Source organism: Trichosurus vulpecula, chromosome 1 (genome assembly GCF_011100635.1).
Source record: "Trichosurus vulpecula isolate mTriVul1 chromosome 1, mTriVul1.pri, whole genome shotgun sequence".
NCBI lineage: Eukaryota > Metazoa > Chordata > Mammalia > Diprotodontia > Phalangeridae > Trichosurus > Trichosurus vulpecula.
The window spans coordinates 240,100,226-240,126,911 of NC_050573.1; the positions used below are offsets into that span (position 1 = coordinate 240,100,226).

Sequence of the window (26,686 nt, forward strand, 5' to 3'; positions counted from 1 at the left end):
GCAAGTCCTGTAAGTTCTCAAAGTCTGTTGCTTCATCTATAAAATGAGGATGATGATGGCTATGGAACCTACTTACAGGGTTGCTTTGGGCCCTGAGCTGCCAATAATATATGTATGGAATCTGCAAAATCTAAAGCACTATATGAATTACAGATATTACCAATTTCTCCAAAAATCTCAAGGATCTATAATTTCTTTGTTGTGGGTACCCCTACTGATGCTGATTATATCTCCTCTAGACTTTATATTGTTTTAAAGCTTTTGTGTGGTTTCATTTTATTTTTCCAATTGTATGAATCTGATAGGACAAAAGTGATTAAGTTTAGAAGAATCACAAGCATCTAAGTTGAACCAGTAGCACCAAACCAAGCCCTCTAAAATGTGCCATTTGAATGTGGGAGGTAGGAACAAAGAGATTTAACACAAAATTCACTTGAATTGGGTTTCATGAGCCCAGTTTGGGCTCTTCATTTGCACTTAATCGGAGGAATATAGCTCTTGGCTTTTAGCACAGTTGTTTAGATAATCTAAAAATAAGGTTAAGTGATTTAAAAAGAAAGCACATTTATCAGTTCTCCGCCACAGAATGTATCTCTAACCACATAGCATTTGTGCCACAGAGATACGTTGCTTGGTTTAGATTCTTCTGGCCAGAGTCTCCTTGCATTGTGGAACTTTTGTAGGCTTTGGAGGGAGGGATTCAGAAAGCTACAAAAATGATTAAATGAGAACCTCTCAAATATTGAATGAAAATATGAATCATTTTCCATTTAATTTGCTGACTACTAATATCCTGTCAAAAGGGGCACTTTCAGGGCACACAGTTTATTTCTTTATTCTTTAGTTCTCAGGTTGCAGAAATCAGAGGCAGTTGACTTAGTATAGATCATTATCCCCCACAAACTAGCTTAATGGTTAAAAAAATGCCCTAAACTTTGTTCAACTATGAAGGAACAAACAAGACATTCTATCTTACTTTATCTCTGTTTATCCTGAAAACAAGCACTGGAGCTTGTTACATTTATAACAATTGCCTGCTGTACCTAAAATTGTAATTTTAGGTCTTAATTTTGAATAAATGATTGTCTTTCCTGGTTGCAAAACATGGAGTCCAGAAAGTAACCGAAAGTAACTTAAGTCCCCTTCTTATGGTGCCATTGAGCAATGCATGAATAATTAAATCATCTACACAGTCCATCTACTGTTCCAAGGAATAACCTGGGTGTGTGGAGGGAAAAGGCAGATACAATTAACCCTTTAAAGTCATAAGTGTCAGCTATGTAGTGATACCGCATTAAATTCATTTCATATGTTTGCAGTACTCTTTACAGCAACCATCTGGAAAGGCAGATGGAAAAGAGGAAAGCAACATAATAAGATATATACACTTAAAATAAGCTTTAGAAAGCTGTAGACCAAGCACAAATATTCCCAAACACAGACTTAATGTAGATGAAATACACTTTAAAAAATTTTCTTCATTTTTTACATCCACCAATCAATAAGCATTTATTAAGCACAAACTGCGTGCGGGGTACTATGCTAAATGCTGGTGATACAAAGACAAAATTAAACAGCTCTTACTGTCAAGGAGCTGACATTCTATGGGAATACATAAAAGGTAGCAAATGAAAGCAAACCTTCATTATCAAATACCTTACGTGCAGCACCTGGCAGTAGGTTCCTTGGAATGCTTGGGCAGGAGCATATTTTCCATGGTTTGCCTACGATGTGAGTAAGTGTCTGAATTCCTGGTTAGTGCTAGTGGGTTAATCATGGGGCATGAATCCTTATAAATGAGAAACTTGAGTTCAACTGAATAGTGAGCTAACTGCTAGAATGTACTGTGTGCTGAAGTCCTAGTATTCATTCTTGATTGAACTATGAACTAAACAAAAGTTATTGGTCCCTTCCCTCCTAAGAACCTAGTCAACCAGATGGGACTGAAACCAAATATACGTAATTAAAAAAAACACTTTTGAAATAGAACAAAGATGGAACATCAATACAATCTCCAAACCAAGCCTGGACCGAGCATAGATTTATTAAATGGCTGCTTGAAGACTATGGCAGCAAAGAGCCTTGGTATCACTGCTATTACCCACAGGCCAGAGGCTCTCTCTGGCTGTGGATTGGCAATGGAGCTATTACCTAGAATTCTTCCTTATCGTCATAACAGCTATGCACTTTCAGACCAGCTATAGAGTTAGATTTATGAAGGACCTTAGAGAGATCTTCTGCCTCAATGTTTTATCCCATGCAAGAATTCTTCAGTCCTGGGATGAATGGGGCGGGGGCGGGGGGAAGAAAAGAGGGGGAAAGAGAAGGAAGAAAAAAAGTTTTTAAAAAAGTCACGTGATAACTTTATTATATATTTAAGAGGAATAGTACGTTGTACCTAATAGATTTGCAGTTTCATGTGCAATCATCTTTTTTAAATTCTACCATGTTATGGAAATGCTTGTTTTATTTCATAAATTAAAAATAAAATAAATAAAATTTTTAAAAAAGAATAAAGAGGCAGTATGGCATGGGGGGAAGACTGATTACTCTGGAATCAGAGACCCTGGGTTCAAATCCTGCTTCTTTAACTAATAAATCCAGTAAGTCACTTAACTCTTTCTGGGCTTTAGTTATCTTCCCCTTTAAAATGAGGTAGTTTGACTAGCGAGCCTCTAAGGCCCAGTCCTAGATCTCTAACTATATGTAATAACTCATATTTTCATTGTGCCTTTAAGGTTTACAAATTACTTTTCTCATAATAACCCTGTGAGACAGGTATTTTTTGGCTGTTGTTGAGTTGTTCCAATTGAGTTCAACTCTTCATGACCCCATTCGGAGTTTTCTTGGCAAAGAAAGTAGAGAGGTTTACCATTTCCTTCTCCAGCTCATTTTACAGATGAGGAAAATGAAGCACAAACAGGGTTAAATGACTTGCTCAGAGTCACCCACCCAGCTAGTAAATATCTGAGAATGGATTTGAACTCAGGTCCTTTTGACTCCAGGCCCAGGGCTCTATCCACTGTGCCAGTTAATACCTTCTCAATATAAACTAACCAAATACAGCTTTGACAAAGGGATATTTACAGAAAGTTGTGGCATGGCCTGAAGTACAAAATGTTTCCCAAACAGGGACATGCTCTCCCCTCTAGAGGAAAGTAGGCTCAAAATTAAGGTGGTAACTACAAAGATTCTTCCCATCATCGTATCCCAGGTGCAACATAAACTATGGATGAGTTACTTCCTTGTAGGACGTGGCTACCAAGTTGATCTCCTGGTCTCTCAGAACTGCACTGCTCACTGGACTCTGCTGCTACATCTCAGAAGGCTCTTCTGACTTTGCAAGTCCTCACAAGACCGTGTAACAGAAGACACAAAAAAGAGGTGGCCTTATCCCAGACATGGGCTAGACCAAAAGGCTGTTTGCTCGGAGCTGGCCCAGTAGTAGAGGTGGAGGGAACAAGGGAGAGCCCTCTTTCCCCTCTCAGCTCTCTCGAGCTAAGAGTCTTCTTCATGACCTTTCCAGCAAGAAGGAAGGAGGAAGATTTGGAACATTAGTGCTTTTTTTTGTATGCACACTCACTTCTGGCTTAGCAGGAAATCAAAAAGCTTTCCATCATCAAAGAGCAGATTGATAGTAGTCACAGAATGCCTGCCTATGCTCGGAAGAGGACAGGACCCTCCAGTCTGCTTTGCTTGAAGCAGGATCCCCAGGCACAGTTGTGGGTGGTTTAACAGGCAGAGCAGACTTTCACATGTTTGAAGGACTGGGCAGCATAACCCAATCCCCTGCTACATGTATATTATTTTCCCGATTCTTCTTACTTTGTACCAATACATTTAAGTCTTCCCATACTTCTCTGAATCATACATTATGGTGCAGAAAAGTGCCATGTGCCACAACTTGTTTAGTCATCCTCCAATTAATGAGCACTTACTTTGTTACCAATTACAATTAAATTTCTAATAATTAAGAAGTATAATGGCTGCTTGTGAGGTAGTGAGTTCCCTTCTACTCAAAGTGTTCAAGCAGAGGCTAAATGATCACAGGCCAGGGATGCTGTGAAAAGGTTCATGGAAAATATAGGGTAGGATGAATGACCTCTAAGGATCCTTCTATTCAAACCCTAGGAATCTATGAGTCTATGGTGGATCATTTAGTTTCCTCAGGCAGAGATAGGAAGATGACAGTATTTGTTTTCCTCAACATTTACTTTGATGTTTTAATTTCTAATAGATATAGATAAACTAAAGCTCTTTGTTGGGTCGTCAGTCATTTTAAGATTGTTAAGAAGTCCCAAGACTAAAATATTTGAACACGACTGTATTAAAGGATATTTAATCTCATTGGCATTGGTTCTCTAATTTGCTAAGGAGATTATAATATTAACCTCATCCTGTATAATTGTTGTCCAAGATCTCTCTTAAGTTCTCCATAGGAGATTTACCCAAAGTTTTGCCCTTCTTTTACTGTTTTAGTCATCTTGAGGAATACCAATGTGACATTTGGGCTATCTTGCTTTGCACCAATTAGTTTCTTAAATGTATCATGGGCTGCTTGTGAAGTAATGAGCTCCCTTTCATTGAAAGTGTTCAAGAAGAAGCCGAATAACTACTGGCAAGGGATGTTATAAAGACACTCATGGAACATAGGGGAATTGTTGTCTCTCATTCACGTCATATGATTGGAGCATCTAATGTTACTTAAACTACTCATAGACAAGTCTCCCTTAGTAATATGCTACCCTCTGCTTATAGCCACCACAAGTCAAGTCAGTAGGCATTTATTAAATACCTACTATGGGCTAGGCATTGTACTAAACCCTGGCAACACAAAGAAAGGCAAAAATAGTCCCTGTGCTCAAAGAGCTCATTCACAGTCTACTGGGAAGACAACATGTAAATAATTGTGTACAAACAAGATATATATATGTATATATATGTATATGTATATATATGTGTATATATATATGTGTGTGTATATATATATATATATATATATATATATATATATATATATATGCCCTAAATTGGAAATAATTCAGGGAGGGAGGAAGAGGGTACTAACATTAAGAGTAATACAAGCCTTTCTGTGGTTCTTTTTATTTTTTGTGATTATAATTTTTCCAATATCATGGTGTTCCATGATTTGCATCCCCTTGGCATTATGGAGAAAATACCACTATTGAAGAGATAGGCTTCTGTGACAGCAAGCCACTGATTTTGGGATCACTAACAACACTAAACCAAGAAAAGGATCAAAGGGCACAAGACATATGTCTGATAATACAGCCAATAACTTGCATTTAAATATTTGAAATTAAGGAACAGGGAAAGGAGGTTGGATGGAAGTACCAGAGATGTTCCTGAGTTTCATAGATCGCCTCTAAAAAAACCATCACCCCCCCACCATTTGAAATTTTTTTTTCTGGAATCTAGGACTCTGAATTCCACAAACATAGTAAAATAAGCTCTACTTGAACTTGTGGTACTATGTAAAAGCAAGACTCAAAGAATAAATCACCAGTAGAATTCTGTTCAACATACCATGTTGCATGATCTCGAGCCAGTTTGGCTCTGTGCCAGTTACCAAGGAGAGCTGGAGGGAAAAAAATCACATTTCAAAACAATCCAGCAAAATACAGCATACCCCATAGGTATTAAAACTTTAAAATGCATCTGCCAAAGCCAAAAACTATGTTCTCCTTGATATAAATCTTAAATTAAACACTTTTATTGTTATTTAATTTGTTAAGGTCACCTCTTCCCTACAGACAAGTTGCTGTCAAAGATAGGAGTCAAGTTAAGGCAACTTCAGTCCCTGAGTCTTAAATCTCAACCAAATCCTTATTTGTTTAGGAATCTAGTACTTGCTTTGACTTTGAATGTGTCAAAGACAGTACTGGGAAAGTGGCAGGCTGCTTAGGAGACTTGTCTGAGAAAGGTATCAAGTTAGATGCTGCTCTCTTAGGGAAAAGATTACGTTTGGTTTTGAAAAGCCAGAAGGAAGATTTTGAAAGGATTCTGGCACACTCGCCTGTTGTGCCATGACATCTACAAAGATCGTTAGGATGCACTTAGCTTGCCTCTTCTTGTCTTAAGAAAAATGTTAGGAGACACTGTAAGGCTGTGTGTGCTGAGTCAAACATCGTCAAGGCCATTTTGGCCTCAGAAAAGCCATTGTATGCCTGCCATAGCTGAGAACGTTTTTTATGAAAGAAAAATCATTTTTAATCACTTATATTGTGCCTGTACAATATAGACTGACTCACACTCAGACGTAACCTTGTCGAGTTATTCCATATTCCCCAACTCCATTTCCTGATCATCTGTGGCTCCCTATGTCTCCTGAGCCCTTATTGGGATGATCTGTTTGTGAAGGGAGCTGCCAGGAAACCAGTCTACTTGACCTTTGGGTGTAAGCAGCTGGGCAAGGGCAGCAGACACAGGAACGAGGACATTTGCACCCCTTTGAATATGATATAACAGCCAGGAGTGTAAGCAACTTGGTCATCTGTCCTATCAGTAGACAAGGTTTTTCATTTAACTGTAGAGCAACCCAAGCCTCTCATGATTTTAACTGACAAGAACTATTAGCCAAAATGGATAGAAAGGTTACTATTCCTTTTGTCAACAAACTTTCCACATAGAACACAAAACTGTGGATCCATGTGGCAGAAATACCAATTCACTCATATACTCAGACATCCGATCTCCTTTACTTCCTCACAATAAGTAGGATTGGCAAAATACAAGACTACAGAAAAGGCAGAGAAAAGGTGCTACAGACTTCAGAACCATTCTTAAGATATATTTTCTCACAATAAATGAGCACCCTGAGTATAAAGTCTCATCTAGCTGGGTATTTCAGACAAGTTGTTGGGCTTTTGGGGAAAAGGGGTCATAATTTTCTGGATTGGTTGGGCAGTCAATAAACATTTATTAATTTCCCACTATCTGTTGGGCATTGGGCTAAGCTCTGGATCACTGAAGATGGTATATTTTTTATGTCAGTTAGCCAAATAACTTATCTTCATAGACTCATCCTAAGATCACAAAGGAACCCAGTGGAAATAAAGAACAAATCAGTGGATTATGGCAACTGAGTATATTTTTGAACTAAATCAAGATCAGATGTAATAATGGCGATGAATAGTAATTTTCTTAGAGCCCTCAGAGACCTAGATATGGTATAATAAGGCTTAATTTTCCTCGTTAAATGTCTTCTGCTGTAGTTTTAAAAAGCAGCAAAGTCTGCCCTACACAACCACACCTAATTTAAACTTTAGAATGGGAAGTCTTAAAAGTTCAGCCCTCATAGAATAGGGAGGCAACAGTCCATTGGAATGTTAAGCATTTGTATTTATCTGTATCTAAGAGGAGGATTTTAGGCTATTTAGAAGATAGCCTGGCCTACATAATTTTTAATGCTTGGTTGTTTCTAAATTTGTCTTAAACCTTTTTCTTGTTAAGTGACCAAAGAATTTCACACAACAAGGAATTTACCTGCACGTCTTTGGTTTGTAGTATGCTTTCACTGGATGAGCAGAGCAATATAAAGGAAAAAACACTGGACATGAAGTCAGATAACCTTCTCCTACTCTTATACACTCACATATAGTAGGGCCATCGCCCTCCACATCTCTGTTCTTTCTGCTGCCAGGCTGTCACCTTTCCAGTCTGTCCTTCACTCAGCTGCCAAAATTAACATTCAAATGTCTCAGGTCAGCTGGTCATTTCATTACCTTACTCAAAAAGATTCGGTGGCTCCCTATTACCTTTAAGATAAAATATCATTCTTTAACCTGGACTTAAAGTCCTCTCAAAACTGGCTCCAACCTTCCTTTCCAACTTTATTTTACATTGCCCTCTTCCACTCACTCAACATTCCAGGCAGATTGGATGGCTAGTTGTTGTGGAGTCTTGTTCAGCTTTTTCCTGCCTCTGTTCTTTGACAGAGGCTATCTTTTATGCCTGGAAGAGATTCCTTCCTTATCTCTCTCTTTTGAAGTCTTTCTTTTCCTTCAAAACTCAGCTACCTCATCATTTCCTCCATAAAGATTCCCTTAATTCCCCATAATTCCCTAGATCCCTCCTGTCAAACTCAAATAGAAACTCAAACTAAATAGGACCACTAATCCATACACAATAAGCTTTGCTGTCCCATAGTGGCTTAGTTTTAAAATACAATATTTATCTACATTTTCTTGTATTTTTATTTATTTTGTTAGATATTTCCCAAATATATTTTAATCTGGTTCAAGACACACTGGGACATGTTGTGGGATGTTTTTGGCCTGCAGGCCATGTGTTTGTTTGTGTTTGTCCTTCATTTTCAAAGAGGACCATGACATCAGGAAATTTCTGAGTAGATGATTTTCAGATTTATGTATCCTGCCCTAGTCCATCTCCTGAGCCTCTTGAATATCTTCAACTGGACTTCCTATAGTCATCTCAAACTCAACAGATCCAAAGCAAAGCTAATTGTCTTACTCCCAAACCCTTCTCTCTTCCAAACTAACCTCTCAAGATCAGTATCATGCTCCTAGTCACTCAGGCTCACAACCTCGTTGTCATCATCAGTTGTCTCTCATGTACCCCATATATCTATGCCATTTCCACATCTTGTCACATCGGCTTTCATAGACTGTGGCCCCTTCATCTATGGCCCCTTCACTCGACTCACATGGTCACAAGCTCTTCATGACCCAGCCCCATCCCACCTTTCACACACTCTACCATCCAACCATACTGGCCTACTTGAAGTTCCTCCCACATGACACTGAGTTTCACTTATCTTTGTATTTGTACTGACTGTCCTCCTTTTCCTTCTTTTCTGTCTTTGTTTTTCTCTCTTTTTCTTTCTTCCTTCCTTCCTTTCCCTCTTCCTTCCTCATCAAAACACCCACCAACATCTACTCAAATTTATGTCAGGATGTGAGTATACTTAGGAAATGTGGTCTGTATTCACCCATATTCAACATATCAACATATCCGAATGCCCATAAGATCACTTATATGAAAATATCCTAACCACTTCAGCAGATACTAACTGAGCCACAGTCCACTTCCAATATGATTTTCCAGCACCAACTTATCAATTCTCCACCTTTTGTTTCCTTGTAGACGATTTTGCAGAGGAGGAGGAGGTGCAGTCCTTCGGTTACAAGAGGTTTGGTAAGTAATGAATACCATCTCCCCTTCCTTGTGCATTGTTGCTGAGACAGAGTAAAGAATTGTGGAGTAATGAGAGCAAGATCCGCTTTGGGCATGTGCTAGCAGAGACTTTTCTGATGGACTCCTCTGGTTCTAGGGATCTGTTTTATGTTTAGTTTGACAATGGGCTATCTATCAGTGGCTGATGTAACTGCAACTGGTGCCAGTAGATGAGCCATTGTGATGTAAGTTCAAGGGAGATGTATCTTGTGGGAGAAATACATTCTTGGGGAATAAACCTCTAACAGCTGTAAAGCCCACTGGGGATAGTAGCAACTAGAAAAAGAGGTGGATGGTGGAATCTCCAAGGAGCTGCCCTCTGAATAGAAGACTGACATTTTAGCTAGGTGAAGAAGTAGTAAAGATGGAACATGCAAACTTTTAACAAAACAGAGGTTAAATACACAATATTTCTTGAGTCAGCTGTTAATAGAATAGCTGTATTTCCCTCATGTGACCTGCTACTCATTTCTCATCCAAACCCCAACCTCACCATTATCTCAGTTAACATTGACTTATCAATGGTAGTAATGTCATTTTCGTTCTCTTTAAGAAAGAAGGACAACAACAACAGCATGTTCTTTCAGGTTTCTTGATCAGGAAGCAAACTGGAAGTCATGAGGCAGCCATGGAGGCACTGTCTGTCTTGAGAATGCATTTCATGGATCCTCTACTTTGATTTTTTCGGATTTGCAAAAAGCAAACAAAACAAAAACAAAACCATTGCAGGATTTTAAAGAAAGTTCAGGGAGGGAGAAGCAATTTCCATCTGCTTAGATGGTTTTTATGGTGAGGGGAGGCAGGAAAGAGAAACAGAGAGAGAGAGAGACATGGAGAGAGGAAAGGTGGGGAGAGAGAGGGGGAGGGAGAGAGAGAGACAGAGAGAGGGAGAGACAGAGAGAGAGACAGAGGCAGAGAAAGACAGAGATAGGGAGAGACAGAGATAGAGAGACATGAGAAAAACTCTGGAGAGAGACTACTCTTTGATTAAAGTTAACAATCCCCAGCTGTACTAGCTCCCCCTCTTACTTTTTTCCTTCCTTTGCCTCTTTCTGGGTAAATAGTATTTTGAGATTGGAATACAGTCATATTAAACCCACAGTTCCTCCATAAGCAGCATTTTCTGCTATTCACACTGAACCTCTCTCTACCCCTGGCCAAGGCTGCAGAGTCAATATTTCTGGCATGTGCAGTTGGGTTTTTCTGTTTGGAAGTTCACTGAAGTGTGGGAGAGGCAAGGAAGAATGAAGATGAAACCAGAAACTATTAAAGGAGGCACTCAAAAAAGAGAAAAAGAACTAGGCAGAATAAAGGAAAATAATATAGCAGCAGTGATTGGTAGACAGGCAGATACAAAATACGAAAGAGAGATGCAATTAGGGAAAAAAAATTGAGATACCTGTGAGCTTAGGGTAGCACTAAAAGTATTTTGAACAGTGAACAAAAAGAATTCCTTTGGCAATGTTGACTTTGAGAGAATTTTATTTATCACTTGCTGGAGAAAGTTTCATTGCTCTTAAATTGTAGAGAGATTAGTCGAAGTTTTGTGAAAAGCAAGAAAAAAATAAAATGAAGAAGAATCTGGAGGAATTAATTTACAATAACTAAGGAGCTAAATATGTGAGTAGAAGTTGCCAAACAGTGATGACTGAAGGGAGAAATGATAACAGCCCGCAAATACTTAAATAGTGTCAACTCCAAGGAGAGAAAGGAATGACACTGGGTGGTACAACTTACGGGCAAGAGTGGGATGAGGTTATGAATGGGAAAATCAGGTCAGGATAAAGAATCTTGATGATTTTCAGATAAATTAATGGGCATCCCATTCAGGATAAAGTTAAATTTTACAGCTGGAAGGGATCTAAAACTTGGTGTGGTCCAGTTCCTTCATTTTACAGAAGAGAAAATGAGGCCCGTTGGGAGGCGATCTGACTTACTTAAGGTTACACAGGGCATTGTACAACATACACCAGTGCTCAGCAAAGTGCCTGGCACATGGGAAGCCCTTAATATAAGTGTTTATTGACTGACTAGAACGTATGTAACCTATACTCAGTATAGCCACTATAACATGTTAGCATGCAACAAACTTGAGTGTATGGGGATATATAAATTTATACATACATGTGTGTGTGTGTGTATCACACACATATTATACAATATATTTCTCCATAAACTATAATGTGCTAGATAGAGAGGGGTGACTAGGTAGTGTAATAGAGCACCAGACCTAGAGTCAGGAAAGCCCAAGTTCAAATGTGGCCTCAGACACGTCCTAGCTGTGTGACCCTGGGCAAGTCATTTAACCCTGTTTATCTCAGTTTCCTTATCTGTCAAATGAGCTGGAGAAGGAAATGGCAAACCAGTCTAGTATCTTTGCCAAGAAAGCCCCAAATGAGGACATGACTGAACAACAACGTGAAGTGCTAGATACAACGCCTCAAAAATGAATCAATCTGGTGTGAGTATGGTCAGACTGATTATAGGTATATCTTCCTTAATAAAACAAATATCTTTCTTAATAAAATGAACATACAAAAATCTGAATTTAGAAAAATTATGGAGATATTTACAGCATTTAACATTTTAATAAAAGATTCACTACAGAGGTCCTTTAAATAATATACTCCTTTATCATACTTAATATATTTTATTTACAAAAAATACATAGTTTTACATGGACCTATTTATTGCAGAAAATAAGGGACAGGTGTTATATTGTAATTTTATATTATAATTTTGTATTTTATATTGTAATTTTGTAAATATATTGTAATTTTATTGGTGTTATTCAATCATTTAATCAACAAGCATTTATTAAGTGTTTACTATGTGCTAAGCACTGTGTTAGACACTGGAGAACCACAGGCAAAAATAAAACAGTGTCTTTCCCTAAGAAGCTTACATGTTCTAGGGAGAAAATAGGTGCACAAAAAGTATATGCAAAAATAATATAATGTAATGGGGGAAGGGAGCCTTAGGAACCAGAAGCTGAGTGGCTCAGGAAAGGTCTAATATTGGAGCTGGTTCTTGAACTGAGCTTGGAAGGAAACTAAGGATTCTAAAAAATGGCACTCAAGAGGGACTGCTTTCCTGACATGAGGGGATGGCCTGTGCAAAAGCATAGGGACTGAGATAGATTGCTGCAACAGAGGAATAGCAAGAAGGCTATTTTGGCCATACCTCAGTGTGCTCGATGAGGGGTAACATGTGGAAATGAGGCCTGGAGCCAGTTTGTGAAGAGCTTTGAATGCTAAATGGAGGAGGTCACGTTTGATGCTACAGGAAAGATAGAGCCACCAGAGTTTATCAAGCAGGGAATGAAATGGTCAGACCAACAGGTCAGTTCAATGCAATCCACAATAAATGAACAACAAAATGGACACTCCTTTCTGTGTGTGTGTGTGTGTGTGTGTGTGTGTGTGTGTGATTTCAATAAGTCATCTCTACTTATTTATGGACTGGTTAATGAGCAATAATGTAGGGTAGGGGATAGAATACTGAACTAGTTGTCAGGAAGATGGGCCTCATACACTTACTAGCTGTACAACTTGGAGCAAACCACTTAATCTCTGTGCACCTCAATTTACTTATCTGTAAAATGAAGGGGTTAAGCTCAATGGCCTCTAACATCCCTTCCAACTATAAATCTATGATTTTTAAACTATGGAGAAATTCTTTCTCCCCTCTGGGTCTCAGTTTCCTCTTCTGTAGGAGGAGGGGGTTAGATTAGATAATGTCTAAGGTTCTTTCCAGCTGCAACATTCTAGGGATGACTAATCAGCCTTAAGCTTATCCAGGCCATTTTTCTGAGCTCCCTTTACTTGTTAGCACCTTTTTCTGAGCAAAACTAAAGTGTAGTTTGGATTGTAAAGAGGCTGAAATAGGCCAATTTGCCTCTTGTTAACCATTCTGATAAAAAGCTGTAGTGAGGGAAATGTAGAAGGATTGACTCTCTGGAATTTGGAGATTTCTATGTATTTCCATTATCAGCATTCCCTGACCCTTGGATAGATGAGCCTGGATAGAGAGGTATTAGTATGTAAATGATTTGGGGTAGTTTATTATCTGTTAACTTTTAAAATATGTATTATGTAGAGTGAATCACAGTATGAGTTATTCTCTTCCCTTTTCCTCCCAGTTATCATTATCTTAAAATGTCTTAAGTGACATTAGAAATTTTTATTATTATTAGAGTTAGCAAAAAGAAAAGAATTAGTTAATATTTTAAGGGCATCAGTTCAAAATGTTGGAATGTATTTGATATAATGATCCAAACATGTCTTCCAAAAGTTATGGGTTAGTCATATGATTAATATGAACACATCTCCAAATTTTTTTCATTAAAATGATCTTGGGAGGAAAAATGCCAGGTCAATTCCAAGGTGTGAGTGGTAAAGTATGGAGTTCTGAGTTATCCCTTCATTTGCATTTGGAAACTCAAACTTGGAATTCTGCTATTGACTTTCTCTAAATGAAAAAGGAATCCAAGAAATGAAGAAATTCATAACAGAGATAATCTCAGAAAAGCAAATTGGATAATCCTTGAAAGATAAAATTTCCAAAGATTTCTGAGGACTTTTTAAAACTCTATAACCCCTTATTTATTAGAGGAATTGGATAGTGGTAAGAGTTTAACATTTTGTGCTTCTTCACATCCAAAGTCAGAAAGCTTTTTTTTTTAAAAAACTGGAAATGTATAGGTACTTCTCTTCTGCCATCTTCTTGTTTTTTTACTCTTCCTCTTCTTCTCCCTCTTCCTCCTCTTATTCTTGTTTTTCTTTTTGTTCCTCTTCTCTCTTCTTCTTCCTCTTCCTCCTTCTCTTCTTTTTGTATCTCTTCTTTCTCTTCCTCTTCCCTTCCTCTTCCCCACCCCGTCCTCCTCCTCCTCCTCCTCCTCCTCCTTCTCCTCCTCCTTCTCCTTCTCCTTCTCTTTCTCCTTCTCCTTCTCCTCCTCCTCCTCCTCCTTCTCCTCTTCCTCCTCCTCCTCCTCCTCCTCCTCCTCCTCCTCCTCCTCCTCCTCCTCCTCCTCCTCCTCCTCCTCCTTCTTCTTCTTCTTCTTCTTCTTCTTCTTCTTCTTCTTCTTCTTCTTCTTCTTCTTCTCCTTCTTCTCCTTCTTCTCCTTCTTCTCCTTCTTCTCCTTCTTCTCCTTCTTCTTCTTCTTCTTCTTCTTCTTCTCCTTCTTCTTCTTCTTCTTCTTCTTCTCCTTCTTCTTCTCCTTCTTCTTCTTCTTCTTCTTCTTCTTCTTCTTCTTCTTCTTCTTCTTCTTCTTCTTCTTCTTCTTCTCCTTCTTCTTCTTCTTCATCTTCTTCTTCTTCCTCTTCCTCCTCTTCCTCTTCCTCCTCTTTCCTCTTCTTCTTCCTCTTCTTTGCTTCCAGATTTGTGACTTCATTAGTACAGGGAGCTCCAGGAGAGGAAACCCCCTCTAGTAATGCAGATAGACAGCTGTTCTGCAATTTAATAGTCTTAGAGAGTTGCCTGGGACATTGAGAAGTTAAGTGACTTACCCAGTCACATCTCTAGTAAATGACAGAACCCAAGGAATTGAACCCAAGTTGTCCTGGCCCCTAGGCTAATTCTCTGGAGCACAGGTGGGGAACCTGCAGCCTTCTAGGTTCTCGGGTATGACCGTTTGACTGAGTTTTACAGTTTTGCAGAACAAATCCTTTCAGTAAGGTGATTTGTTCTGTGAAGTTTGGATTCAGTCAAAGAGCCATACTTGAGAACCTAGACAGCCGCATGTGGCCTTAAGGCCTGCTCTAGAAGCATTACCAGGGTGCCTCTCAGTGTCTTAAATATGCTGCATTTGGATTGCTCTTTACAATATTCAAGGCACTTTCACATGTGTTATTTCATTTGATCTTCGCATCAACCCTGTGAGGTAGACAGGGCAGATATTATCATTATCATCATCATTATTATTCTTATTTTAAAAATGAGGATGCTAAAGCACAGAAAGGTTAGGTGAATTGTCCAAAGTTGTTACCTAGTTAGTAAGTGGGATCAATTGGAGGTAGTCTTCAGAGGGAAGGCACTCCCCAAGGTTGAGAACCCAAGCCTCTGATCCCAAGCTCAACTCCTTTCCCACTTTCCAATGCTGTGTCTCTACACAGGCTTAATCTTTAGTTTATTTCTCATGTAGAAATGTTAGGCACATCTGGACAGCAGCTAGGTGACAGACCACTTGGGAGATGGGATAAGGGTATCCTCTTGAAGTCTCAGTTTCTTCTTCCATCAACTGGAAATCATCATCTCTTCTCTCCTCACCTCACAAGGGTCTAGTGAGGGCAAAAGAAGATAATATAGATGAGAACATCATGAATTTAAGAGGTGTCATCGTGATGATGATGATGATGATGATGATGATGATGATGATGATGATGATGATGATGATGTTGACGACAATAATATGAGTGCTCTCCATTTGACATATTTTATTATGCTTAATGGAGTTGCGATCCTGGGAAAGCTGTAACTTATGTCTGTCTCAGTTTCCTCATCTGAAACATGGGGATGATACTAGCATCCATTTCCCAGGACTGTTGTAAGGATAAAATGAGATAATATTTGTAAAGCCCTTTGCAAACCTTAAAGTGTTATATAAATGCCAGCTGAGCATGGGGAGAGTAGAAAAGTATTTGTCTGGTAGCCAGGTGAACTCAGCACTGGTTCCAGGCTCCACAACTTACTAACTATGTGGCTTTAGACAAATCAGTTAATTACTATGTCCCTCAGTTTGCTTATTTGTAATATGGGGTGAATGGATTTGATTGTGCCTCTATTATCCCTTTTATCACCGGCATTACTTGATTTTGTGACATGGTACCCTTTGTGGGCTTGGTGGAGCTCCAGAGCACGTGACTTCTTAATTCCAAGAGTCCCAGAGTTGTTGCTCACATTATGGAAAAAGACAAAAGGATTTAAACTCACTCTCAGCAGTCTCTCCTTCTCCCTGTGGAAGGCAACCTTGGTAGTGCCTTCCTTTTGAGGTTGTCACCAATTGATCTTGTATATGTCTTGTTTGTACATAGTTGTTTGCATGTTGTCTCTCCCATTAGACTGTGAGATTTTAAGGGCAGAGACTAGGTTTTGGGTGTTTTGGTTTGGTTTGGTTTTACCTTCCTTTATATCTCCAGTGCTTAGCACAGTGCCTAGCACATAGTAGGCACTTAATGTGTGTTGACTTAATTCAGTAGTGAGGAGCAGACCTTTGGAGAGTAGTCTTTAGGATTTTCAAGTTCCTTTGTTCTGTGATATAGCCTTGCCTGTCTCCCTGACCTCATCCCCCTGGTCCATGGTGGGGGAGTGGTGGAGATAAATCCAACTTTGCTTCCTTCGTTGCATTGGGTTTTCTTTTGTTGTTTTTGGAATACAAACTCATTTAATAACAGGATGCTCAAAGTTTGAATGACGGAAGACCAGGAGATACATTGCTGAGCCTATGAAAAACATGGGTAAAAGTCCTGTAGATTTAAAAGTTTACAGTGAGTAATTGTGGGCAGCTGGAAACATTTGTTGGTCAGTGTTTGGCAAACAAAGCTCTAACCAAATTGCTTCCCTGGGGCTCAGCTTTAGGGATTATTAATAGCCATAGTGTGTTTGTTGTCATTAGTCACATCACAGGAGAGAAACAGATCCATAAGGTTGCAAGTTGTGAAACAACAACAACAAACAGGAGGAAGTCATTCTCTGTGAAGTGGAATTCAGTTCTTTGTGGAAATGAAGTGATAAAGTCTCAAGGAAAAAACCTGGAGAAGAGTATGGGAAAGAGGTTTGTTGTTGGGTTTTTTTTTTAAAGGCACATCCTGTGTATCTGTGACCACCTCCCATGCCAATGTACACAAATGTGCATTCCAATTTGACCTTAAAGAACCTTTTTGCTCACAGAGTCACATGCATATGCAGATTCATTTCTTAAACTGTAAGATTTAATACTTAAACCACCTATTTTCCTTGTACCATCCAGGATGGTTGTGAAGAAAGCGTTTTCTTTTTTTATAGATTTTATTGATGCCATGTGCTTTTATATTGCCTAAAGTTCTTGCTGTATTTCTCCCCCTCCTCTGTCCAGAAAGCCATCCCACCCCAGAGACTTAAAAAAAGAAAGAAAAAGAGGAAGAAGAAGAAAATCAATCAAACCAATCAATTCATCAAAAAAGTCTGAAAATATATGCAATGTTCCACTCTCCTGACACCAGCCCCTCCCCCCCATATACTTCTACAAAGGAGTTAGGGAAGGTATCTTCTAATATACTTTCTTTGAGTCAAGCTTGCTCTTTCTAATTTTGCAATATTTATTTTTAATTGTTTGTGGTTGTTTTTTTTTCCATTCCTATTGTTGTAGTCATTTGGGCTCAGTTACTTCACTCTGCATCAATTTATGCCTTTCCATGCTTCTCTGTATTCATCACATTTGTTCTTTCTTATAGCACAGTAATATCCCATTAAATTTATGTACCATAGCTTGTTTAGTCATTCCCCAATTGATAGACAGCTTTGTGGTTTCCAGTTCTGTGATACCACAAAAATTCCAAGATCCACACATATTAATACATACATATGTACACAGATATTATATATATATATATATATATACATATATACACAATATATATATATGTATATACTTTCTTCTTATCAATGGCTTCCTTGATATACAAACCTAGTAATGGAGTCTCTAGTCACTTTATTCACCTAGTTCCAAATTGCTTTCCAAAATGGCTTTACTAATTCACAGCTTACATTACATTAATGTTTCTGTGGAAAAAAGTATCTTCTACAAAGTGTTAGATATATGAAAATTATTGTTATTATTCATAGCTGCTGATATGTAAGGCCCTTCTTATCCCTCTCTTTAATGTCCTCCCTTCCAAAATAATTTAGAGGAATGATAATTTTATTAAGCAATTTAATTGGCAAAGTGCCAAGTATATAGTAGGACTCAATAAATATTTGTTGAGTTGGACCAGTCCTGAGGCTTCACCACTATCTCTAATCTCCCTTTTCTGGGCCTTCAATAGTTATGTACCTCCCGGTACACAAATACAATTTACGAAACTTGCATTTTGTACCTACTGTCAACTCTCTGAACTGCTGCCTGACAGGAAACTGAGAGGGTGCTGAAGGAATAAGAGTGTGGTGGATTATTTGGGCTTTCTTTTGAAAAAGAGAAAACATTCATCCTTAACTATTTTCCTATCAGCAGAAGTGATGACTCCTTCTTCGAACCAGGGTGAAGTTTCTGGTTTCAGTGGAGAAAAATCCCTAAAGTGGTTTCCTGAGTAGATGTTGCTAAGGGCAAACAGTCTGATGTCCCTGTTGGGTTCTCCTGCTTGGGCTTTGGGGACCCAACTGCCCTCCTCAAAGCATCTCCCTGACTGGGCCTTCAGATTGAAGTAGAGAAATGCCTTTGAAGTCATCTGTTTCAGAAAACAAACTATCCCTTTCCTCTCACATTCCTCTCACCACCCTCCTCCCCAAAGACTGACACCAGCCACATTAACCCTTTCCCCTGATAAGAATGTTAGGAATTTTGATCATTTCCTGTGGGGAATGACTAAATGAGCCTAGTGTGAGGGCCATTCTGTCAGCAGTACCTTTTCCAAACATCTTTAAACAGAAAGAATGAAAAAATAAGTCAGAGAGATGGACCTGAAAAGAGAAATGTGTTAAAGAACAATAGAATATAAGTCTGGCTTGGTGCCCTGTGAATTTTTTTTAATATTCAAAGCTATGAAGTAAGCATTTCTACATAGATGTCAATAACTCTAGCATTTATGTTTTGTAAATCATAATAAATTCAGCTATATCTGAGTCTATGAGAATTTACATGCAATATAATGTAAAGAGTAGGCCCAAAAAGAAAATATCAGACATAATTTCTTTTAACTGTTCAAATAATAAAACTGTTGGATGGGACCTCAGTGGGTCATCTAATCCATCCCCCTGCTTCTGGGAGGATAACATTCATAGTATTTTAGAAAAGTAGCTATCTATCACTTTTCTTTAAACATTCTTGGAAAAGAATTTTCTAAAGAAATTTGTTTACTTATTTCTCAAATTAAGGCAGCAGAGTAGATAGATTGGCATAGTAGATAGATTATTGGTGTTGGAGTCAGGAAGACCTGAGTTCAAATCCTGCTTCAGACATTTACTAGCTATGTGACCCTGGGCAAATTATTTCATTTCTTTGTGCCTGTTTCCTTATATGTAAAATGAAAGGTAAGACTTGAAGATCTCTGATGTCCCTTATGGCTCTAATTTTACGATCCTGGAAATCAGGAAAGTCTAGGTTCAAATTTTGCCCCTCATACTTACTAATTCTGTGACCTTAGGCACTTAACTAGCTATGTGACCCAAACTCTGCGTGCCTCAAACAATTCTGTAAGACGTATCTACTGGGTTATAGACTTATTTAGACAATCATCAAATCAGGGGTTTGGGAGGCTCCAAAGAACCATTTTAGTGTCCATTCCATAAATTATAGTTTCACCCAAAAAAACCCCAAAACAAACAGCAACAAAACAAAACAAAAACCAGAATCTAACGTGATTTCTTCCTCAAATGTGAATAATAAATTTGGTTTTGGTTTCTACTATGGCTTTTGGGAAAGACAACTTAGACTGTAAATTGAGTTTTTCACAACGTCCATGTTTCAATAGTATCTCAAAGCCTTTGCTGGAGAAGTAAAATAGTTTAGTGAATTTATATAGATCAAATGAACAATACTCATCATTTCATGTCTGTGGTACAGAACACAGCAGTCAAAATTGCCCAACTGTTTCAAATAATTCCCACCCCTAACCTTCCTGGTTTTCAGTTGCTCATAAATTTGGGTGAGGGAGTAGTGTAAAGAATTTGTATTTCTTACACTTAGAATTAAGCTGAATGTGTTTTGTTTTTATTTTTGGAAAGGTTTTAGAAAAATCCATTTAGCTTTTTTGGTTGACAGCATGAAAAAATTAGGATTTTTTTTCAGTGGTGGACTGTAGGGGACAGGATGGAAAAGAAAGCAATCCTTTTGGGAAAAAAATTCAAGCAACTAGAAAATAAAACCCAGCAGAGTTTTGAAGGTTTGCTTACAGTAATGTTAATTGCTCAGAGACCTTTCATAAAGTACAGGGCAGCCATGGCTACAGGTTCTGGGGAAACTCATGATTAAGGGCACTATCCATGGTCAATCCAAGAAAAACTGTCTTTGGCATTTTCCATTTTCTGTTTTTTGTGGGGATTTTTGGTGTATTTCTTCCTATTTTAGGTGAATCTAGTCCTCAGGGCCAGCCTCCTTACAGCCCTCTTTATTCCCTTCTGCCTCTTTCCTACCCCAGGCTTCAGTGCTGAAGTGGATCATCCTCCCCCTCTTCCCTTCACACTCAACATTTGCCTTTACTGTTTCCTATTCGCCTCAGTGTCATGATCTGCTCCCTGCTAATACGATTAAGTCAGGGTCTCTTAACCTTGGGTTCAAAGGTATCTATGGATAGATTTCATGGGGTCAATGAACTTGAATGGGAAAAACTGCATTTTTATTTCAATGCTACTGGCTTCTTTGGTAATCTGATATATTTTATTTTATTCATTTAAAACCATTCTGAGAGGGGATCCATAAGCTTCACTTCTGCCAAAGGGAACCATATAGGTCAGTTAGTCAACAAGCATTCATTAAGTACTTACTATGTACTAATACTATGTACTATTCCAAGTACTGGGGGTACAAAGAAAGGCAAAAGTATCATCCCTGCCCTCAGGGAGTTTACATTCTAAGAGGGGAAATGATATGCCAGCAACTGTGTGCCTACAAAATATAGCAAGTGTAAATGTAACATTGGTTGGTTGTTGTCCTTTATTCTCGAAGAGGACCAAAATGACATCACTATGCTAGAGTCAAGTTTCAATGTGTCCATCTGTGGCTGATCAAACCAATACAAGCTTGGCATGCTCTACCACAGTTCATATACAAATAGTCCATATGAAGATTTGAGGTGGATACTCTAAATTTGGACATCCTGTGTTTCCTTTGAGCTTTTACAATTGTGCTTTGCTCATAGAGCACAGCATCTTCTCTGATGTGTGCACACCATGCTGAGTGGTCCGTGCCAGTGTCTCCCATATCACACAATCAATTCCAAAGTTCTTGAGAGAGACCTCAAGAGCATCCTTGTATCGCTTCTTCTGACCACCATGTGAACGCTTGCCCTGTGTGAGTTCTCCATAGAACAGTCTTTTTGGCAAGCCTACGTTTTGCATTAGAATAACGTGGCCAGCCCATCGGAGTCGTGCTCTCCGAAGCAGAGTTTGAATGCTTGGCAGTTTAGTTCAAGTAAGGACTTCAGTGTCTGGTACTTTATCCTGCCAGGTGATCTTCAGAATCTTCCTAAGGCAATTCAAATGGAAGTGATTCAGTTTCCTGGCATGGCACTGGTAGACTGTCCAGGTTTCACAGGCATACAACAATGAGGTCAGCATGACTCTGTGGACCTTCAGTTTCATAATCAGTCTAATACCTCTTCCCTCCCATACTTTTCTTCGGAGCCTCCCCAACACTGAGCTAGCTTTGGCAATGCGTGTATCAACCTCATTATCAATGTGTACATCCCAGGAAAGAACATTACCAAGGTAAGTGAAGTTATCCACAGCATTTAAAACTTCTCCATTTGCTGCAACTGCTGGTTCCACATATGGATGGTGTGGGGGTGGCTGATGGAGCACCTGTGTTTTCTTGGTGTTAATTGTTAGGCCAAAATTAGCACAAGCAGCAGAGAATTGATCCATACTTTGTTGCATCTCAGCTTCAGAGGCTGCATTGAGTGTACAATCATTTGCAAACAGAAAAGCATACACCAACCCTCCCTTCACTTTGGTCTTGGCTTGTAGCCTTTTCAAGTTGAAGAATTTACCATCAGTGCGGTAGCTGACCTTGATGCCGAGTTCATCCTCATTGAAAACATTTGACAACATGGCTACAAACATCAAGCATGGGAGCTTGAAACATAATCCCTGAAAGAAGGCACGGGGCGGCGGGGGGAAGGTGAGGAAAAGGAGAGGGATTGGGGAAGACCAAGAAAGACCTTTTGAAGAAGGTAGCATCTGAAATGAGTCTTTTTTTCTTATATGTAAGTTTATTTTTTTGAGATTTTTTATTTTTAGTTTACAACACTTGGTTCTAATTTTGAGTTCCAGGTTTTCTTCCCCCCCCCCCGCCTACCTCCCCAAGATGGCATGGAATCTGATATATCTTCTACATATAACATACTAGTCAAGTTGTGAAGAATTATGACCAAGGAATGAATCATGAGAAAGAGGAAACAGAACCAAAAAAAAACCCAAAACAAAAACAAAAAGAGGAAAAAAAGGGAAAAAAAGGCAAACATAAAGTGTGCCTCAATCTACATTCAGACTCTATAGTTCTTTCTCTGGATGTAGATAGCATTCTCCATCATGAGACCTTTGGAGCTGTCTTTGCACCTTGAGTTGCTGAGAAGATCAAAGTCTATCAGGGTTAGTCATCGCAGAATCCACATATCTGTGGTTGTGTATAATGTTCTGCTCCGCTCATTCAGCATTATATCGTGTAGGTTTTTCCAGGTTGTTATGAAGTTCGTATCATCCCCATTTCTTATAGCATAATAGCATTCCATTACCTTCATATACCACAACTTGTTCAGCCATTCCGCAATGGATGGGCATCCCCTTGATTTCCAATTCTTTTTTACTACAAAAAGAGCTGCTATAAATATTTTTGTACATATGGGTCCTTTTCCCACTTCTGTGATCTCTTTGGGATACAACCCTAGAAGTGGTATCGCTGGGTCAAAGGGTATGAAAATTTTTATAGCCCTTTGGGTATAGTTCCAAATTGCTCCCCAGAATGGCTATATCAGTTCACAACTCCACCAGCAATGTAACAATGTTCCAATTTTTCCACATCCTCTCCAGCATTAATCATTTTCCTCTTTTGTCATTTTAGCCAATCTGACAGGAGAGATGTGGTACCTAAGAGTTGTTTTGATTTGCATTTCTCTAATCAGTAGTGATTTTGAGCATTTTTTCATATGACCATAGATATTTTTAATTTCTTCCTCTGAAAACTGCCTGTTCATATTCTTTGACCATTTCTCAATTGGGGAATGACTTGTATTCCTATAAATTTGGCTCAGTTCCCTGTATATTTTAGAGATGAGGCCTTTATCAGAGACACTGGTTGTAAAGATTTTCTCCCAATTTTCTGCTTCCCTCCTAATCTTTGTTGCATTGGCTTTTTTTAATATAAAAACATGAAATGAGTCTTGACAGAAGGAAGGGGAGCCCAAAGCTGGAAGCAAGGAGGCAGAGTATTCTAGATATAAGGCATAGAAGATAGAGCTGTAGTATTATGTGAATGGAATAGCAAAAAGGATGGTGTAGCTGAACTATAGAGGCCATGGAAGAACTAAAGCATACGAAGGCTTAGAAAGGTAGGAAGGGGCCAGGATGACTCTTGAGACCTCCTGGAGACAAGGACTAGAGGCAATCAAATAGAGTTAATGATTTAAAATTTTATTCATTCAAATGCATAGCCAGTGGAGAAAAAGTCTGAATGGGAATGAAGGTCTGCAAAAAGTGGGCCTCTTTGTCTCCCCCCAGAGCCATTTCATAGCTGAAGCCTAGGCTGGCTCCATCATCTTCCCTCTCCAATCTATCCTTTGGCTACCAAAATAATTTTCCTAATGCTCAGGTTTAACCATGTCATTTCCCTTCTTAAAATCCTTCAGGGACTCCCTATTGCTTTAAAAAATGGTGGTGGTGTGGTGGCGGAGTGGGGTAGGGGGGTGGTCCAGAATAACATATAAACTCCTTAGCCTAGTGTTTAGGGGACTCTGCAATCTAGCTCTAATTTATTTTTGAAGTCTTATTATATACATTCTATGTCCTTGCCAAATGGGATGACTAGGTATTCCATGATCTTTTATCTTTTATATCTGTGCATTTCCACAGATTACCCCACATTCCTAGAATATACTCCCTCTTCATCTCTTCCTTTGAAACCCTTCTCTTCCTTCAAGGCTCAGCTACAATGGGACCTTCTTCACCAAGCCTTCCCTGATTCTCCCTCATTTTCTTAGGTCTCTTTGGATCTTTTCTGTATCACTCTCTTTTTCTACACTGTATCACACTTACTTGCAAGCATGTCATAACCTCCTTCTCCCCGCCCCCCATTAGATTGCAAGCTCCTGGAAGACAAGAATTGTGTGATTTTTCGTCTTTGTAGCTCCAGTAGGCAGGATAGGCCCTTGTATAAAGCAGTTTCTTGAATGAAAGGTTGTTTCATTTAAGGCCAGATTCATCTCAGTCTCTCCCCTAGCACTTGACGTGCTCCTCAGTCAGGCCAGTGTGTTACTGAGAGCTAGGGCCATCCTTGTAAGCTACTCCTGTCAAACCTCATGTTCTTCATGTTTTCCTTCATCCAAATAGTAGCTGTGGGGACTTTCACAGTATCCAAATTCATTACAAAAAGAAATTGGGGCAGCTAGGTGGTGCAGTGAGTAGAGCACTGGCCCTGGAGTCAGGAGTTCAAATCTGGCCTCAGACACCTGACGCTTACTAGCTGTGTGACCTTGGGCAAGTCACTTAACCCCAATTGTCCTACCTTCCCCCCTCAAAAAAGAAGAATTTATTAAGGAGCTACTATATTTGGGCACAGTGCTAGGTTTTTGGAATAAAAATGACAAAATGAAGAAACAATCCCTACATTAACGTAGCTTACATTCTAGTGAGGAGGAAGGAAGTGCTCATTCCTTTAACCCCCTCCTTCCCTATGTAGTCCTAGAAGGGTTAATCACTGCTGCTGGGGCTGCTGCTATTTCTTCTATTCTCAGCAAATTCTTCCTGGAAGACTGACATGGATTTCCCAGAGCTGCAGGGTCTCACACCACTCTGTTTTATTATTGTCATTATCATTGGTATTTAGCATTAGTGTGGTATTAGAATGGATAAAAGACCTACAGACACTCTGTGTCCCACACTGTTTGACATTACCTGTAACACATCGTGTCCTAAGGGTACTGTTTGCTCTACAATGTGGTACCGTTTTCATTTCTGCCTTTTAATCTTGGCTCTAAAAGATCTGGAACAATGTAAAGTGCTGACAAAATCATAATGCTCTTCTCATTCTAATCATGTTTTAAATCTCACTCTAGGAAATCTTGAATCATCCTCAGCTTTATTCTTCCTGTTTTTTAATAAACTTTCCCCTTCCTTTTGTACTTGTCAGCGAAAATACAGAGTCTCGAAACAATATTGCTAGGGCTGTTTGGCGAAGAAAGTCTAGACAAAGTGCCCTTTCTGATTAGGTTGTAGCCATTGCTAGGGATAATTTTACATATAAATCTCCCTCTTGAATGTATTTTAGAAATCAATTTGGGGAAGTATAAACTGTGTGGCAATATATGGACATGTTATGTCAAGCAGTTTATTCATCAATCTAAAAAGAATTTTATAATCTGACCTTTTCTATTAAATAAAACTAAAATTATTTCAGGAGGGGAAAAACTTTTTTTTCTAATTTTTTTTTCTATTTTCTCTCTCCTAATCAAAAACTTTACTTTTCTAATTATCTTATCAATTAGTCACATGATGGTGGCTCAAGCCAGACTTCTCAAAGTAAATCCTAAAATATGTTTGCAATGACAATGTTATTGTGGCATGGAATTTCATGTCAAGGATTCAGAGAGGTGGAAATAGGGGATGTAGGTGGGAGCAGGGGAAAGGAACAAAAGGGCCTTTTTTTAAAGTTACCAATTGGATCACAGAGAAGGTGAGTATAGAGTGGTAAATGAGAATTTGAAGAAAAATGTAGGTGCGAGCTAGTGGGCCTTAAAGAGTACTCTGTTCATGAAAAAATATGCACTTTGTGAGATTTGCAGAGTGATTGAGACAAAGCAAGACTCTTTAAAACGGGAAAATGACCTTCTTAGTCAATGAGACATAAAAATTACAAGGCATTTATTAGCCATCCTAATTTGCTGGGCATCATGCATAATTTTAAAAAATAGAAGGCCTTTTTAAGTGTAAGTTAATGAAGAACACAAAGACCCATATAAACAATGATGGACTTGCATAAAAGAAAAATAATAGCCAATTATAAAAATATCTCCCCTCCCACCAGCAGGATTTCCAAAAGTACAATAGAGGGCACCCCAAGCTAGGGGGAATAGATGCTGCCTCTCCTCGGTTCTTTCACCCTCTTCCTCCTTCCTGGAGGGGAATTAAGAGACTAGAAGATTGACAGATTTAAATGTTTTGGACAAAAAAATGTTAAACAGTTCTTCCTACCCCAGATTCTACTCATCCTCTGTTTCTGCCCTCCATGAATACACTCGCCCACTTAAATAAGGGTTTTTATTCAAGACCCTGTCTCCTAGTGCCCAGCAAAGCTACCATTCTAAGACAGAGATCCTGCCTGGCTTAAGCCCTAAAGATACATTTGAGGAAA

General features: G+C 38.9%; 1 protein-coding gene across 1 annotated transcript in view; it reads left to right on the top strand.

Moving 5' to 3' along the window:
- COLEC12 (collectin subfamily member 12) overlaps window positions 1–26,686 on the top strand; it is a 230,467-nt gene that overhangs the window by 15,308 nt on the left and 188,473 nt on the right. Inside the window, exon 2 of the mRNA XM_036741362.1 lies at window positions 9,127–9,177. Coding sequence (XP_036597257.1) covers window positions 9,127–9,177 — 51 coding nt within the window. The remainder of the gene's footprint in view (window positions 1–9,126; window positions 9,178–26,686) is intronic.